Genomic DNA, 18,991 nt, shown 5'->3' with positions numbered 1-18,991 from the left:
CCTCCTTCAAAATGCATCTTCTCTCCATTGTATCCACGAAGGAATCTAAGAAATCTTAAATTGGGCAAAGCTTGTAGGACTTTAATCGAATCACCATCCATCAACATAGTAAAAGTCAATCTCAATTTTGCTAGATTGTGGAGTCTGGAAATCCACTCAGGCAGCCTTTCTAATTTCCCCCAAAGAATGAGAGATTGGAGGTAAAGAGGAGCAGAAGACATTGCCTGCAAGTCAAGAATTGCAACCCCAGAACCCTGTGAAGCAACCCAAAGCGACCGCAGGTGAGGCATATTCTCTAGCGCAACGCATAGATCCCTTCCATATTCAGTTTTCAAATTCATGATCCCCAGTTTCCTCAATCGCTTCAACATCCCAATCTCATTAAGTAATTCCCGTTCATGATGGTAACCTGCATTAATTACATAGAGTGTTTGCAACAGCTCTAACTGCCCCAGGCTACCACGTACAACGAACCCACAACCCCGTTTAGGATCACCCAAAAGATATCGCAATTTAGGGAATCTGTTAACCTCAACTGGCAACCTTTCCACCAAGGAATCACTCAAGTCTAAGAACTCTAGGTTTTGCAGCTTTCCAATTGATTTTGGAAGATTTGACACCAGTGTATCTCTTAAGCTTAAATACTTTAGGTGTAGCAAATTTCCCAACTCTTTTGGAATTTCATCTATCGGACACTTTTCAAAATCTAATGTGGTCAAAAGCATACATTTTTCAAATATTGCATCAATTATTTGCTTTTGCAGCTTTGCCCCGCAGAAGACCATGACAGAGCGAGTTTGAGACCTGGTGCTTCCCTTTGGATGGTCACTTCCTCCCTTGCTTATTGACATGTGTCGTGCTATGCCTTCCAAAGCTGAGGAATTCCAAGAAACATGGCCGAAACTTAATTCTTCTGACCTTGAAAGAATGACGTCTCGTACCAGATCATGCACTCGACATGTTGTGGGAATTCCTTTCATGCTAGCTTCATCTACTTGGACTAGACTTCGACGAATGAGTCCATTCAAGCACTCTTCCGCGGCTTCTTCTAATGTCAATCCTCGTTTTTCTTGTACAAAACCTTGAGCCACCCATAACCGAATTATTCTTGTACGTTTAATGGAGAAATCTTCGGGAAGCATCCCGAAATACAAGAAACATGCTTTGAGGTCGTAAGGCAGGTCGTGAAAACTGAGGGAGAGAATTTTAGTGACATTCTCAACATGAGGATCGCTCGCCATTGTAGAATCGAGACTATTGACCAATTTTTGCCATTCTGGGACGACCCTTTCTTTGGTCGCTAGAAGTCCACCAACAGCCACAATTGCCAGTGGCAATCCTCCGCATCTTCTAACAATGTCTTGCGACAATTCCTCCAAATCTTTTGGACAATTCCCTTCAAAATCAAACTTGAATGCCTTTTTGCAGAAGAGTTCCCAAGCTTCTCGTTGAGGGAGAGATTTCATCTGATAGACATGAACCAATGAAGATCTCCTGCAAAAGTTAGCAACATCCTCATTTCTTGTCGTGGCCAGTATTTTGCTACCTTTGTTGTTATCCACCAAGGCATGCTCCACATCTCCCCAGAAGCGGATTTCCCACACATCATCGAATACAACTAAATACCGTTCTTGCTGTAAATATTTTCTAAGTTCATCAATCAACGATAAAGCGTCCATTGTGACAAAGGCCTCAGGAAAAGGCTCTTTCTTAGCTTCATATAATTTCTTTAACGTGCTCCTTAAGAGTTCCACCCTGTCGTATGATTGAGACACAGTAATCCAAGCATGGCATTGAAAGTGTTGTTTCACCACGTAGCTGTCATATACTTTCTTTGCAAGAGTGGTTTTTCCCACTCCTCCCATTCCAACCACCGAGATCACTGTCCTTCGACATTCTCCGCTTACCAAGAGGCTTATCAATTCATCTTTTGTAGATTCAATGCCAACAAGCTCGGAATCTTCAATGAAAAGAGAACCTGATTGAGGATCATGCAAGACAATGTTACTTGAGCCTCCTTGCTCTGAAGATGCGAACCGGAACCCTTCACTTCTGTCCTTGATTCTGTGAAGAGTTTTTCTAACATCATGAATCTCTGATGCGATCTTGTGGCGTAGAGGCAATTTCCGAACCAAGGAAGAGACTTTAGTTAAGAAGCCCGCGAATACACGCCGATCACGATGTTGTGCCACATGAAGCATATTATATTCGTCAATGACATCTTCAATCTGATAAGCAACTTCCCTTGCTTGGTTTACCCATAGTTTCACACTTTCGCTCACACCTTCTCTCTCAGCCTTTGAGTTTGCATCTTTCAGAAAAGCTCTGATGGCTTCCAGATCATCTTTGATATCTGCAACTTCATTGTAAAGACCTTTCAATAGTTGCACCCCTTGAGCTAGCAATGGAGCCAACTTGTCAATTACAAGACTCACTGCTGACTCTGCCATTTTTTCTTCTCCTTTCTATTTGATCTTCTTTTCTGCGAGAACAAATTTTGAATTTAGGCTCCTTGAAGTAATTAAATTATTGTAGGTTGGTCATGTTACAAAAGTTAAACCTGGCGTATGTAAGCATCAGACGAGTTACTATGTGTTGTCCACGGAACCAAAAGCAAACACAAGTAAGAAATACAAACAAGTAAATTTACGTGGTTCTTCAAAATTGGATATGCCTACAGAGGCAATAGATTATATATTATAGGAGGAATGATACTGATTAATACTTAAAAGTACATTTTTATTAAGGTTTTATATCATTATTTTGCACTTGAAGTATCAATAACTCTTTAACTAAAGCATGTTTTATAATAACGTATCTAATAACATAAGATACCTTTAATTTGTGGTAAATATTCATTTTAAATGCAGGCCTATCACATAAATGAAAAGATTGATTGATGAATTTAAGAACTGAAATTGAAAGGACAAAGAGATGGCCAAACTTAGAAAAGAGATGTCGTTGCAGTCTATATCGGAATACTGTTCGGTAATTGGGTCATATCTGGAGCTGTAGATCTCAGATTTAGGTTCAATTTATATGGATGGAAAGATAAGACATATGCCTACAACTTTCATATGGAGCTCAAGATCTAAAAAGACCATTTTCAAGTCCAAATTGGAGCAACAACAAAGAAGTCTAAATCTATCTTCCATCCCGAGCACTGTTCAGTGTTTGACCAATATCTGGAGTTCTAGAAGTCCAAATGAGCTGAATTTTTTACACAAGAAATCCGAGACAATTTCCTTCAACTTTTATGTTTACAAGTGGTTCCAATTTTGACGTTATCAATGATGTTTTTGGCAGACTAGAGAAGATAAGGATTGTCATCAAGTCAAGAGTTGGCCACCCACTCATCAATTAGTCATCAAATCAATAGTTCCCAATTTTAGCCTATAAAAAGAGACATTTGTCATGCATTTAGGCATCTTGGTGTCCAGATCAAGATCATGCTCTTGCTTTCTCTCTTGTATTTTTTTGTATTGCTTATACTTTGCTTTCATTAATATCAAGTTTATGCCTTTCATTTCTTTTCCTTTACTTAGTTAACTTTTATCTTATTTATGTTCTTATTTTATTTATCTATTTTTATTTCTTTTATTATGTCTAGCTAAGTTTATTATGTCAAGGTGAAAATGTTACATTAATGGTGTAAGAATAAGTATAGTATAAACTTAATATGGACTTTAATGTTTGATACTAACATGTTTTATATTTGTTATCTTGTTTACTATTTAATACTTTACTTGTTAAATGACTAATCTTGATTTATGTTGTATAAAAATTGGTACAACAAATGCTTGGCACTTTCATAGCCCATACTGTATGGTATAACCGACACCTGAGCTAGGAAAGGAACTTGATTTGTTGTTAATATAAGTTATAATCATGAATACTTGATGAAATTTACAAGTATTAGCATTAATTGAATAAGATGACTAATGTAATCATGTTAACAATCTATAATCTGATTGGAACCTCCTTTGTATGAGGTTTCCAATTGAATAATAAGAGTTTATACTATACTTATTTGACATACCATTAGTGGATCCTCTAACCTTGACATTGTTTGTTATCATTGTTTAATCCTTACGTTAATTTTCCATCTCAAAATTCTCATCAACTTTTATTTTTCTTCTTCTTTATTATTATTATTATTATTAGTATTATTACTATTACTACTATTACTAATAGTATTATTATTGCTAATATTATTATTATTGTTGTTATTGTTACTATTATTGTTGTTTATAATTTGTACAATTAACCTCCTTGTGGTTCGACCCCAGTCTTGTCGGGTTATTTATTACTTCGACACTCCTGCACTTGGAAGAAGACATCAATCTTTTAGTCGTGTCAGATACAAATACTTAATTTAACCCGATATAATCCCAGCAAATCCAGTGTTTCACTCTTACACACTCACTATCTCAAAATCTGCTCTCTTTCACCAACACAATTGCACTCACTTGCACTCACCATACTTCCTCTACACATCTCTTTATATATTTCACTCTCTTGCCTCTGTCTCCATTTATAGGTGAAATGAGAGTCTTAACAGCAACCCATGTGCAACATAATAAATGCCAACCAACTACTAACTACTACAATAAAAAAGTCATGGTGGTTGGAAAAAAGTTGACAAATTTGCTATAAATCTCCACCTTGACAAGATTTTTTCATCCAATCCTCGTGATCAATTAATGCTGCCTTTAACGCACCATATGGCGCTACACCCTGAAGGTGCTCAACACCGAGAGATGTTGACCAAGTCTAAACAATGTCGAAACTTGATCCCTAAGACACATTTTATTAGCATGTTAGCTAGATTATCTATGGTACCAATCTTTTGTAGCAGAATATCCCCTTTATCTATAATTTCTTGAACAAAATGAAATTGAACATCGATGTGCTTGGTGCGAGAATGATGAACCTGATTCTTTGCAAGACAAATAGCATTTTGACTATCATAATGGACATCCACGTGCTTTTGAACAATTCCCAAATCTTTAATCAACCCATATAATCAAATAGCTTTCTTGAAAGCTTCTGTTACTGCCAAGTACTCTACCTCAGTTGTTGACAAAGCTACTGTTGATTATAATGTTGACTTCCAACTTACAAGCCCTTTAGCAAGTGTAAACACATAGCTTGTTGTGGAACGACATCTATCTAAGTCACCAATATAGTTCGAGTCCACATAACCAACTAAATTTTGTCCGAGTGTATCATCCCTTTTAAACTTCAAACTAATAACAGTTGTGCCATGAATATATCGTAGAATCCACTTAACTGTCTGCTAGTGACCCTTTCCCGGATCATGCATATACCTGCTCACCATACTAACAACATGTGAGATATCTGGTCTTGTATAAACCATTGCATACATTAATGCACCAACTGCATTTGCATACAGAATTTGAGCAAATAGATGAAAGAGCAAATAGATGAAAGAACCATATCAACATATCATCCACATATAAGAGCAAATAGATGAAAGAACCATCAAGAAGTTTGAGAAAATATACACAGTTGTCAAACTGACTCCATGTGTATCCATGTTCTGTCATGAACTTATCAAATCGCTTTTACCACTGACGAGGAGATTGTTTCAATCCATATAATGACTTCTTTAGTTTACAAGCCTAATTCTCTTTTCTAGTGATTTTGAAACCATCTGGCTGAGACATGTAAATTTTCTCTTCCCATGTAGGAAGACAGTTTTCACATCAAGTTGGGCTAACTCCAAATCAAATTGTGCAACCAAGGCTAGCAGAATACGAATTGATGAATGCTTAACAACTGGAGAAAATACCTCATTATAATCTATCCCCTCTTTATGAGCATAGCTTTTTGCTACCAATCTTGCTTTGAATAGGATGTTGTCTTTTCCAAGATTACCTTCCTTCTTGGCATATACCCACTTGCAACCAATTGTCTTTTTTTTCTTAGGAAGTTGTACCAAATCCCAAGTCTAATTCTTGTGGAGAGATTTCATCTCTTCATCCATTGCCTCTATCCATTTTGTATTTTCTACACCATGTACTGCTTCTTTGTAGGTGTAGGGGATTCCATCATCAATTACTGGAAGTGCATAAGCCATCATGTCACAATACCAAACAGGTTTCTTGTAACTCTTTTCAGTTTACTCATTGCAATGGATTCTTGTTGTGTGGTTGTTGGAGTTGTTGCATCCTCTTCATCTGAACTTTCATCTGAATCTCCTTCACTAGGGATTGTCTGAACAATCTTTATAGGGATGACTGAAGTCTCTAACTCCACCTGTTGTGCATCATTAGACTGTTTTTCCTTCTCCTGTGATTTCTCTTGCTGTAACATGCCAGACTCATCAAAAGTGACATCTTTACTCAAAATCACTTTCTTTGATTCGGATCACCAAAGTCTATAACCTTTTACTCCTCCACTAAAGCCCAAAAATATAGCTTTCTTAGCGCTGGGATCTAGCTTCGACTCAGTAACATGATAATATGCTAAGCAACCAAATATACGCATAGAATCATAATCATTTGCAGAAGAGCTTGACCATACCTCCAAGGGGGTTCTTTCATTTAATACTACTGAAGGTAACCGATTAACTATGACGAGCATAGCTTAATGCCTCACCCCATATCACTTTGTTTAGTCCTAAATGTGATAGCATACATTAGACTTTCTCCATCAATGTGCGATTCATGCGTTTTGCTACTCCATTTTGTTGTGGTGTTTTGCGCACAGTAAAATGTCGTTTGATCCCTTCATCTTGGCAAACTTCAAAGAAAGGATCTGAAGTGTACTCACCACCATTATCTGACCGAAGAGTCTTAACTCTCCTTCCAGTTTGAGTCTCCACCATTTTCTTCCATTTCAGAAAGATATTAAGGACATCATCCTTGTATTTCATCATGTACACCCATACTCGTCTTGAGAAATCATTAATAAAAGTAACAAACCAATGATTACCTCCAAGAGATTCATTCTTTGAAGGTCCTCATACGTCTGTGTGAACATAATTAAGAATCCCTTTTGTGTTGTGTACCGCAGTGCCAAACTTGATCCTTGTCTGTTTTCCAAGAACACAATGCTCACAGAAACCATACTTCCCAGTCTTAGCGCCTTTTAATAGACCTTGCTTGACCAGTCCTTACAAAGCCTCTTCACCAGCATGCTTTAAACGCATGTGCCAAAGTCTGGAATTATCTGCTTCAGCATCTTTTAAGCTTTTGGAAACAGTTACTGTACTAATAACTATAGATCCATCTAGGAAATATAAGTTTCCTTTCCTCGTGCCTCTTAAGACAACTAATGCACCATGAATTGCTCTCAAGACTCCACCATGCATGATAATCTTATAACCACTAGATTCTAGGACTCCAAGTGAGAAAAGATTTTTCTTCAAGTAAGGTACATACCGTATCTTTGTCAGTGTCTTGACTACCCCATTATGCATCTTTAGATAGATAGTCTCAACCCCTTTAATCTTACAAACATCATCATTACCCATCAACACAACTCCTTCATCGAACTCCTCGAGTCTCGAGAATAAGTGTTGGTTAGGGCGCATATGATAGGAACATGCAGAATTAAGAACCCATTCACTAGAATGTTTTTTTGTGATGAGACCATGAATATAGAGTCTCGTTCATCTTCATCTCGTGCAATGTTCAATGTTGGTTCATCGTTTTTTCTTATTGCCCTTGATTGGACAATCTTTCTTTCAGTGCTCTTTTTTATGACAAAAGGCACATTCATCTTTTGCAAGATATTGTCTATTTGATGATTCTCATCTAGATTTTGAGCAAGATCTCCCTCGCCCATGAAATCTTCTCGGGTTTGTTCTGCCTCTAACTCTCAATGCTTTTGAAGTTGACTTCTTGTGAACAATTTGGTCTTTCTTCCGGTACTCATTATTCATCAAAGCATTGGACACATTAATGAATTTAATTTTTTCTTTACCTTACAGTAAAGTGGTGATGAGATGTTCATATGTGTCAGGCAGTGAATTCAATAATAAAAGAGCCTTATCTTCATCATCGATTTCCACATCCAAATTCTTCAAATCAGCTATCATTTTATTGAAATCATTCAGATGCTCATTTATGGAAGTACCTTTCTTGTGTTGAAAATGAAAATTCCTTTTCTTCAAGTAGAGACAATTATCTATACTCTTTTTCATAAACTTGTCCTCTAGTGCTTGCCATAATTCTTTTGCAGAGTTTTGTTCTGAAAAGGCATACTTTTGATCCTTTACAAGACAAAGTCGGATAGAACTGCAGGCCAACCGATTGATCCTTTCCCAGCTCTTCTCATCCAAATCCTCTGGTTTATCTTCTAGAGTGAAATTCAAATTCATTTGGACAAGCATATCTATAACTTCACATTTCCATATGCCAAAATTACCTTTCCCATCAAACTTCTCCACCTCAAATTTGGTACTGATACCGGGATGTATTGTGGAGGTATACTAGCATTCCTCGCTGATCTTTCTTTTGGAATATCAGCCATTAGGACGTCTTTGAATTACAAATGGACTCCTAAAATTATTAAAACACACTTTTATACTCAAAAGAGCTAAAACAGTAACTTCGATGTGCTGTTTCACAAAAAGGACACCAAGGTTGCGTCCGAAATGGTTGAAAATGCTAGGAACAAACTTCACTCCACTAAAAATGGGCTAAAAAATCACTGACTTAGCCAAAAAATCAATCTGATCGAGTTGACTCGGGAAAGGAATATTCTGTCTCTGATAAAAAATATTCTATCACAATCAAAGGAATATTCTCTTACTGTTAACAGAATATTCTTATTATGTCAAGAGAATATTCTGTCATTATTACATGACGTGGCGATGTGGACCCCTATTGATGATGTGGATGATGACTCAGCGCCAATATGTTGATGACGTGACAGTCTTCTCATGCTAGAATTCTGGCACTGTCTGGTTTTTCCGGCAAATTTCAGGCGAAACTTCAGCGAGCTCTACAGGGCTCGTTTCAACTCCAATTTCGATGATATTTTTATCATCGGACTCGTATCGACAAGAGAAATCTTCGCAAGTGGTCAAAATCAAGATCTAAGAACTTTGAAAATTCTGCAACTTTGAACCAAGAGCTGAAAAAATGTGTTTTTTCAGTGTTCTAGCTTCCCTAATGCTCTGATACCAATTTGTTGTGCATACTGGACCGAAAGTAAACACAAGTAAAAAACACAAACAAGTAGATTTACGTGGTTCCCCAAAACTGGGTACGTCTATGGAGGTAATAGATTGTATATTATGGGAGAAATGATACAAACACTTAACTCAACCTAATATAATACCAGAAAACCCAGTGTTTCACTCTTACACCCACTCACTCTCTCAAAGTCTTCTCTCTTTCACTCACTCACTTGCACTCACCACACTTCCTCTACACATCTCTTTATATATTTCACTTTCTCGTTTGTGTCTCTATTTATAGGAGAAATAAGAGCCTGGGCACAACCCATGTGCAATCTAATAAATGCCAACCAACTACTAACTACTATAATAAAAAAGCCATGGTGATTGAAAAAAGTTGATAAATTTGCTACACTATGTTGATCTACCAGACCCTCGGACGAGGTTAATAGGGTTTTTTATTAAAAAAAAAAATGATGTTAAGGATGAATTTTTTTTTTATGAACTTCATTGCACAGCATTATTAAGCTCTCTACTCCAATTCATATGGATGATGACAGTAAACACACATAAGTGATTAAATTCCCTGTGAGCTAAGCTAATGAAGAAATGAAATAGTGCATAGTGGGGGGTTTCGATCAAAATATATATGTGCAAGGATTAATGACCACAAACCTCATATGATCTTCGATCCGAATATAGCTTTTAGACTTCAGCTACACCAATATCCCAGGTGGCCAGTGCCCCTTGCCTTTATATATAGAAGAGTTAATTTGTTGAGAAGTTATGGATTTGGTTCGAGCTGGAGGAAGGAGACCATCTGATCCCCCGTCGCCATAATTAACTGCTTGCTGCTTCAACTCCTCGATCTCTGTGATATATGGGTGCGCTCTCTCTCTCTTGCATTATTGTTTTCACTGTGCAGCGAACAACTTAAGTACGCTGTGAATTAATGGCTAGAATTGTCTAGTGTTGTGGAAGTTTATATGGTGGCCCCAGCAGACAAATTAATTTTAGACATTTCTTTTAAAAATGCGAACCACTAGACCCTTTATAAAAATCAGAACTTTCTTTTTCTTCTGAAAAGTTTAAGGAGATAATTTCATCAACTAGGAGAGGCCAAAAACATTTTCACTTTATTGCTAGAATTATTTTTTTAATTGGAGCCTACTTACAAATTTTTTGAGTATTTATATCTCCAATTCATAAGAATCATCTTTGCATGGAGATAATTTTCTTTGCAACTTCAAAAGAAATTTTAAATAAAGACATAGATAGAAAGGTTAGATAATATTGATTTTAATTTAAAAAAAAAAGTCTTTTACCTACAGAGAGAATTCTACTCTTTCAAGTTTTAAGAATATCAAAAACTAGTTTCCAAATGGAACATAGTCTTAGATTTGATTTATTTCCAAGTAAAGCCTAAGTATTTAATGAGTAAAATTACACATTTGATGGTTCGGTCCATTTGAAATGCTCAAAACAATTTGATCTTCAATGATGTGGAAACAAACTAGGATGATATATATTATTCATTATTCCATAGAGTTATTACATGGACAAAATAGTATGATTAGAGTTTTTCATATTAGGATAGGCAAATAAAAATCACCAAATAGTATTTTTGTGTGGATAAAAAACTAAAAGAGTGTATTGTAAATTCTCATGGATTCTTTTTTTTCAAGGTATACTTAAGTGGAATGTATATATATCTATAAATGACCTGTCTTAATCCAACTCTTATGGTTTGAGGGTGTCCTAGGAGATAATGAATTAAGGAAAATTCCTTTGTATTTTTTTTCTTTTCACAAGTATTAAGGAATTCATTGAAACTGAGATTTTCATCATTTAAAAAAGCTTTTATTTTGAATATTGATTGTTGTTATATATTTTATAAGAATTGAATTATGAAGTACAATTCATACAATGCATTTAATTGGATAAGAGGAAACAATATCATAAAGTCATGGCAGTTATAAGTGATGCTTGTTGTGCGCGTAGCTACATAGAAACTAGACAACCTAGCTTTTACATCTCCTGTAAACTAGCTCCGACAATAACTATTATCAATAATAATAATAATAATAATAATAATGCCTTCGCTTTTGCTTGCTGGCCAGCACAGAAATTATAGATTAAAAAAAATTAAACTAGGAATAAGTTGCTTGACCCGTGAACATGACTGAGACCTTATCATAGATGGAAACCGTTTTGAGGATAATAACTATGAATGCCTATGTATGCCTTTTCTTTTCTTCCCTTTCCATTTCCACGAACCCCCACTTCTTTCTTTCTTTTCTTTCCCGTATTCTTTGTCGTGTGTCTGTCCTTTCTTTCTCTCATTTCACGGCAGAAAAAAGGAACAACTTATGGCCACAACATGGCAGGTTTACAGACAAAACTTGTAAACACGAGCTCAATCAGAGAGCAGAAATGTGATGGGTGACAGCCAACAGGTACTCATCAATGGAGAAGCTAATTAAAGCATCTGGAACCAGACAGAGGAGTCAATATTAATAAAAGAACATAGTCATTCATCTGTTGACATTAATGCATCCCTAGCCAGGTTATTTCGCGCACCAACAGCGGCAGCACTAGCTAGCTCTATAGCATTGAGGAGAAGTACATCAAACAATCGCATACATGCCGCTTGGCAATAAGCAATTATTACAAAGGAAATTTCAGCCAAACCAAAGCAGCACAGCAGTAATTGACAATAGTACTAAGCAGGAAAATTAATTATCTCTTGAGAATAACAGCCGCATGGGATAGAGTTATAAAGCAAGAAGATTATTGCGTCTTTGGAAGCAGAATTCCTCGAGGCAGTACTTTCATTGGCAGTGATCAATGGAGCCAAGCTGACAAGGTGAATGAAGAACATGCATGTATTAGGATTGCTATAAGAAACGAGTTAGTTAGAACAATATTGAAAGATAAAAATGCTTACCAATTAGCTGAAGGGAACAGGTAGAACTTGAACATCATCGATATTACCTACCACAAGGAATGGAAGAACGCTGATAATTGAATTTGAATTGCAATGAGTAAAAAGAATGAGAAAATTTGAGAAATAATTGAAGAATTTCCTTGATGAAATTGAAATTATCATTTAACTTCGCGTTACCTGTAGTATCACAAACCCTTAAGCCAGTTTGGTTAGCTACCCAAACCAGAGCTTCACCCATGCTCCATAAAAACTTTCATCATCAGGATCGTAAGTGCCGTCGTATTGGAGAACTGGTACATGTTTCACTATCCAGTAGTCTTGGCCACTATTGGGTGACAATCTCTCATTGAACTCATCTGACATCTTTGCCAATGATAGCTGTTTGAGATTTTTCAAGTGTTGTATCCCAGAAGGCACCTCCTTCAGACGCTGGCAAAAACCTATTTCAAGTTTTTCAAGAAGGGGGATTGCTCCTTGGTCTATTATCATTGTATTCAATTCAGTCATGCCTGCAAGACGTAGAGACTTGAGTTTCTGAAACCCTCCTCCTTCAAAATGCATCTTCTCTCCATTGTATCCACGAAAGAATCTAAGAAATCTTAAATTGGGCAAAGCTTGTAGGACTTTAATCTAAGAAATCCTTTCAGGATATCCAATAAGCTCGAAGCAACATTATTTTGGAAAGGCCAATTTCACCACAGTGAGTGCAGACATAACCTGTGAATCCCATAACCTAGCGCTGTTGTGACTCTCTTCTTGCAATGCATAGGCTGCTTCCAAATCTAATTTTGGTTCTTTTCGAAGAATTTCACCACGAATTTGACTCAAGATCAAGACCGTTTAAAAAAATATGTACCCGCAACCTCATCATCGCTGTATGAAGATGTATAATTCCTTAAACAAATTCCTTTTGAGTTGTGTTACGATGATCGATTTCCTGGAAAATTGCAACAAGTTCATTATATGTGGATAAAGACCTGCCATTCTGAGCAGTCGAAAAAGACTTTTGATTCAATTCAAAGAATCGTGTTTCATTAGATCCATCATAGAAAGTCTTTGATACTGCTTCCCAGATTTCTCTTGCTGTGACAAGACAAATAAATCTCTGCATCACATGGGGACTGATCATTGATTCGCTGAGCCAGCTCTTGACTATGATTTTCAGTAATCCATATATCATAGTTTGGATCATTAAATACAGGTTTTGCCACTACTCGAGTTAAATATCCAACCTTGTTACGGGCTCCACTACGCATCTCCATCAACTGAGACCATAACGTGTAGTTTGTTTCATTGAGAATAACACTGACAGGGAAGCCAGAGGTTTCCTGTTTGCCACTACTCCAGTTAAATATCCAACCTTGTTACGGGCTCCAATACGCATCTCCATCAACTGAGACCATAACGTGTAGTTTGTTTCATTGAGAATAACACTGACAGGGAAGCCAGAGGTTTCCTGTTGAATGATTATTGGGTTTGACAAGGAATTGTTCGGGGTGGTTTGAACGATTGGACTTTGTTCGTGTTCTGCCATTATTTGCAGGAGGAAGATTATTGGATTTCAAGGTTCAAAGAAGGATGCAGGGAAGAAATGGTGTAGAAAAAAAAATTCAGGTTCGCTCTGATACCATGTTAATTACGATAGATACAGGTTCTCTCTTTATGAAATATTCCACTGTTTTTATTAATTCATCTTTACAGCAGAACAACACTTATATACAAGGTGGTAAGAGAACCTATTCTACACGAACTCCTTCTCTATGGACTCCTATTCTACGTAGTAAAATATATGTACAAGGAAACTAAGAGATTCCCTATAACTCTGGAATCTATAAATATCTTGCCAGGTAACAATAAACATTCATAAAATCGAGTATAAATCAAATATTTGCATGCCTTTTCTTTTCTTCTCTTCATATTTCCAAAAACCCCCGCTTCTTTCTTTCTTTTCTGCTCTTCTTTTCTCTTCCCTGTTCTTTGTCGTGTGTCTATCCTTTCTTTCTTTTCACGCCGGAAGGAACAATTGATGACCACAACAGGACAGAAAATTAAGTGATGGGTACATTGTTTGAGATTAATAATAAAATAACAATAATAATAAATATTTATAAAAACAAGTATAAATTAAATATCAGGATATTTATTTGAAATTTTAATAATTTTATAAAAAATAAATCAAATAATTTATATAAATCAAATATCAAGATATTTGGTTAAAATTTTAATAATTTTATAGAAAACAAATTAAAATAATTTATAAAGATTCAAATTTAAAATCAAGAAACTATTAAAAATTTTTTAAAAAAAACCCTCCTTCACTACTTATATGAATAGTTGACATCTCAACTCTTAAAAAAAAAAATACAAAAATTAAGAATATTTTAATGTTTTTTTTTATTCTAAATGAGTTCCCATGTACATTGTTGTATATTCTAACCAGCTTGTAGTTGATCCATTTTAGGTTTTATAAAATAGAAAAGAGGAAGTAATCTTGTGTATCATGATATAAAAAAAAAGAAAAAAAAAACATTGACATGTGATCATATGATCACCCATGTTAAACACAGTTAAATATTAAAAAAAAACATTGATTTTTTATCAAAAAATTAAAAAAATATTTATTTCCATGTTAAACACAGTTAAATATTTAAAAAAAAACATTGATTTTTTATCAAAAAATTAAAAAAATATTTATTTTAAATTGATGTTTTTCTAATTTTTTTCTAAAAAAATTATAAATTAAAAGAAATTCAACTAGAAATAACTTGCTTGACCCGTGAACATGACTTAGACCTTTTCTTATCTTCTTTTCCCATTTCCACGAACCCCCACTTCTTTCTTTCTTTTCTTTTCCCTGTTCTTTGTCGTGTGTCTATCCTTTCTTTCTTTTCACGGCAGAAGGGACAACTTATGATCACAACAGAACAGAAAAGTGATGGGTGACAGCCTCCAGGTACTAATCAATGGAGAATCTAAAGCATCTGGAACCAGACAGAGGAGCCAAATTTAATAAAAGAACATGGACATTCATCTGTAGACATTAATGCATCCCTAGCCAGGTTATTTCTAGTACCAACAGCGGCAGCACTAGCTAGCTAGCTCCATAGCATTGAGGAGAAGTACATCAAACGATAGTATACAAGCTGCTTGGTAATGAGCAATTATTACAAGGAACTTTCAGTCAAACCGAAGCAGCACAGCAGTAATTAACATTAGTACTAAGCAGGAAAATTAATGATCTCTTGAGAATAACAGCCGCATGGCATAGAGTTATAAAGCACGAAGATTATTGCGTCTTTGGAAGCAGAATTCCTTGAGGCACTTTCATGGTAGTGATCAATGGAGTCAAGCTGACAAGGTGAATGAAGAACATGCATGTATTAGGATTGTTATAAGAAACGAGTTAGTTTAGAGTGAATATATAGAACAATATTGAAAGATAAAAGCGCTTACCAATTAGCTGGTGAAGGGAACAGGTAGAACTTGAACATCATCAATATTACCTACCACAAAGAATGGAAGAACGCTGATAATTGAATTTGAATTGTAATGAGGAAATTTGAGAAATAATTGAAGAATTTCCTTGATGAAATTGAAATTATCATTTAACTTCGCGTTACCTGTAGTATCATAAACCCTTAAGCCAGTTTGGTTAGCTACCCGAACCAGAGCTTCACCCATGCTCCATAAGAACTTTCATCATCAGGATCGTAAGTGCCGTCGTATTGGAGAACTGGTACATGTTTCACTATCCAGTAGTCTTGGCCACTATTGGGTGACAATCTCTCATTGAACTCATCTGACATCTTTGCCAATGATAGCTGTTTGAGATTTTTCAAGTGTTGTATCCCAGAAGGCACCTCCTTCAGACCCTGGCAAAAACCTATTTCTAATTTTTCAAGAAGGGGGATTGCTCCTTGGTCTATTATCATTGTATTCAATTCAGTCATGCCTGCAAGACGTAGAGACTTAAGTTTCTGAAACCCTCCTCCTTCAAAATGCATCTTCTCTTCATTGTATCCACGAAGGAACCTAAGAAATCTTAAATTGGGCAAAGCTTGTAAGACTTTAATCGAATCACCACCCATCAACCTGGTATCAGTCAATCTCAATTTAGCTAGATGGTGCAGTCTGGAAATCCACTCAGGCAGCCTTTCTAATTTCCCCCAAAGAATGAGAGATTGGAGGTGAAGAGGAGGAGAAGACATTGCCTGCAAGTCAATAATTGCAACCCCATAACCCTCTGAAGCAACCCAAAGCGACCGCAGGTGAGGCATATTCTCTAGCGCAACGCATAGATCCCTTCCATATTCAGTTTTCATATTCATGATCCCCAGTTTCCTCAATCGCTTCAACATTCCAATCTCATTAATTAATTCCCTTTCATGATGGAAACCTGCATTAATTAAATAGAGTGTTTGCAACAGCTCTAACTGCCCTAGGCTACCACGTACAACGAACCCAAAACCCTGTTTAGGTTCACCCAAAAGATATCGCAATTTAGGGAATCTGTTAACCTCAACTGGCAACCTTTCCACCAAGGAATCACTCAAGTCTAAGAACTCTAGGTTTTGCAGCTTTCCAATTGATTTTGGAAGATTTGACACCAGTGTATCTCTTAAGCTTAAATACTTCAGGTGTAGCAAATTTCCCAACTCTTCTGGAATTTCATCTATCGGACACTTTTCAAAATCTAATGTGGTCAAAAGCTTACATTTTTCAAATACTGCATCAATTATTGGCTTTTGCAGCTTTGCCCCGCAGAAGAACATGACAGAGCGAGTTTGAGACCTGGTGCTTCCCTTTGGATTGTCACTTCCTCCCTTGCTTATGGACATGTGTCGTGCTATGCCTTCCAAAGCTGAGGAATTCCAAGAAACATGGCCGATACTTAATTCTTCTGACCTGGAAAGAATGACGTCTCGTACCAGATCATGCACTCGACATGTTGTGGGAATTCCTTTCATGCTAGCTTCATCTACTTGGACTAGACTTCGACGAATGAGTCCATTCAAGCACTCTTCCGCGGCTTCTTCTAATGTCAATCCTCGTTTTTCTTGTACAAAACCTTGAGCCACCCATAACCGAATTATTCTTGTACGTTTAATTGAGAAATCTTCGGGAAGCATCCCGAAATACAAGAAACATGCTTTGAGGTCGTAAGGCAGGTCGTGAAAACTGAGGGAGAGAATTTTAGTGACATTCTCAACATGAGGATCACTCGCCATTGTAGAATCGAGACTATTGACCAATTTTTGCCATTCTGGGACGACCCTTTCTTTGGTCGCTAGAAGTCCACCAACAGCCACAATTGCCAGTGGCAATCCTCCGCATCTTCTAACAATGTCTTGCGACAATTCCTCCAAATCTTTTGGACAATTCCCTTCAAAATCAAACTTGAATGCCTTTTTGCAGAAGAGTTCCCAAGCTTCTCGTTGAGGGAGAGATTTCATCTGATAGACATGAACCAATGAAGATCTCCTGCAGAAGTTAGCAACATCCTCATTTCTTGTCGTGGCCAGTATTTTGCTACCTTTGTTGTTATCCACCAAGGCATGCTCCACATCTCCCCAGAAGCGGATTTCCCACACATCATCGAATACAACTAAATACCGTTCTTGCTGTAAATATTTTCTAAGTTCATCAATCAACGATAAAGCGTCCATTGTGACAAAGGCCTCAGGAAAAGGCTCTTTCTTAGCTTCATATAATTTCTTTAACGTGCTCCTTAAGAGTTCCACCCTGTCGTATGATTGAGACACAGTAATCCAAGCATGGCATTGAAAGTGTTGTTTCACCACGTAGCTGTCATATACTTTCTTTGCAAGAGTGGTTTTTCCCACTCCTCCCATTCCAACAACCGAGATCACTGTCCTTCGACATTCTCCGCTTACCAAGAGGCTTATCAATTCATCTTTTGTAGATTCAATGCCAACAAGCTCGGAATCTTCAATGAAAAGAGAACCTGATTGAGGATCATGCAAGACAATGTTACTTGAGCCTCCTTGCTCTGAAGATGCGAACCGGAACCCTTCACTTCTGTCCTTGATTCTGTGAAGAGTTTTTCTAACATCATGAATCTCTGATGCGATCTTGTGGCGTAGAGGCAATTTCCGAACCAAGGAAGAGACTTTAGTTAAGAAGCCCGCGAATACACGCCGATCACGATGTTGTGCCACATGAAGCATATTATATTCGTCAATGACATCTTCAATCTGATAAGCAACTTCCCTTGCTTGGTTTACCCATAGTTTCACACTTTCGCTCACACCTTCTCTCTCAGCCTTTGAGTTTGCATCTTTCAGAAAAGCTCTGATGGCTTCCAGATCATCTTTGATATCTGCAACTTCATTGTAAAGACCTTTCAATAGTTGCACCCCTTGAGCTAGCAATGGAGCCAACTTGTCAATTACAAGACTCACTGCTGACTCTGCCATTTTTTCTTCTCCTTTCTATTTGATCTTCTTTTCTGCGAGAACAAATTTTGAATTTAGGCTCCTTGAAGTAATTAAATTATTGTAGGTTGGTCATGTTACAAAAGTTAAACCTGGCGTATGTAAGCATCAGACGAGTTACTATGTGTTGTCCACGGAACCAAAAGCAAACACAAGTAAGAAATACAAACAAGTAAATTTACGTGGTTCTTCAAAATTGGATATGCCTACAGAGGCAATAGATTATATATTATAGGAGGAATGATACTGATTAATACTTAAAAGTACATTTTTATTAAGGTTTTATATCATTATTTTGCACTTGAAGTATCAATAACTCTTTAACTAAAGCATGTTTTATAATAACGTATCTAATAACATAAGATACCTTTAATTTGTGGTAAATATTCATTTTAAATGCAGGCCTATCACATAAATGAAAAGATTGATTGATGA

At 36.6% G+C, this 18,991-nt stretch overlaps 3 protein-coding genes across 6 annotated transcripts in view; all 3 read right to left on the bottom strand.

Moving 5' to 3' along the window:
- The window catches only part of LOC105107974 (disease resistance protein RPM1-like), a 3,592-nt gene extending 1,142 nt beyond the window's left edge, over window positions 1-2,450 (bottom strand). Inside the window, exon 1 of the mRNA XM_011002102.1 lies at window positions 95-2,450. Within this exon, the coding sequence (XP_011000404.1) occupies window positions 95-2,450 (2,356 nt within the window). The remainder of the gene's footprint in view (window positions 1-94) is intronic.
- A 3,524-nt stretch (window positions 2,451-5,974) lies between these two features.
- Window positions 5,975-8,502, bottom strand: LOC105107971 (uncharacterized). The gene is made up of 7 exons (XM_011002100.1): window positions 8,398-8,502; window positions 7,959-8,242; window positions 7,146-7,532; window positions 6,961-7,060; window positions 6,671-6,856; window positions 6,150-6,330; window positions 5,975-6,084 (listed from the first exon to the last, which is right to left on the bottom strand). Exons 1-7 carry the CDS (start codon window positions 8,500-8,502, stop codon window positions 5,975-5,977), a joined length of 1,353 nt encoding a protein of 450 aa, XP_011000402.1.
- A 3,492-nt stretch (window positions 8,503-11,994) lies between these two features.
- Window positions 11,995-18,991, bottom strand: part of LOC105107933 (disease resistance protein RPM1-like) — a 22,429-nt gene continuing 15,432 nt past the window's right edge. The window contains exons 3-6 of one of the 4 annotated variants that reach the window (XM_011002031.1): window positions 16,175-18,502; window positions 12,279-12,731; window positions 12,102-12,148; window positions 11,995-12,012 (exon numbers count right to left, since the gene is read on the bottom strand). In XM_011002031.1, coding sequence (XP_011000333.1) covers window positions 12,315-12,731; window positions 16,175-18,502 — 2,745 coding nt within the window. In that variant the 3' untranslated portion in view covers window positions 11,995-12,012; window positions 12,102-12,148; window positions 12,279-12,314. Of the gene's footprint in view, window positions 12,013-12,101; window positions 12,149-12,278; window positions 12,732-15,325; window positions 15,452-15,554; window positions 15,605-15,721; window positions 18,571-18,991 lie in introns of those variants that run through there. The other 3 variants (XM_011002030.1, XM_011002032.1, XR_838954.1) reach the window with 3 other exon arrangements.

This window comes from Populus euphratica, unplaced genomic scaffold (assembly GCF_000495115.2).
Source record: "Populus euphratica unplaced genomic scaffold, PopEup_1.0 scaffold176.1, whole genome shotgun sequence".
Classification (NCBI taxonomy): Eukaryota; Viridiplantae; Streptophyta; class Magnoliopsida; order Malpighiales; family Salicaceae; genus Populus; species Populus euphratica.
This window is presented reverse-complemented; position numbering and strand designations above follow the sequence as displayed.

Excerpts from the sequence above, each read along its gene's own strand:
- LOC105107971 (XM_011002100.1), bottom strand. The coding sequence starts at position 8,502 with ATGGCTGATATTCCAAAAGAAAGATCAGCGAGGAATGCTAGTATACCT. Across the intron at positions 7,061-7,145 it reads CATGCTGGTGAAGAGGCTTT|ACAAGGATCAAGTTTGGCAC; the intron begins GTAAGGACTGGT and ends CTTGGAAAACAG. Across the intron at positions 6,857-6,960 it reads AAAGAATGAATCTCTTGGAG|AAAATGGTGGAGACTCAAAC; the intron begins GTAATCATTGGT and ends CTGAAATGGAAG.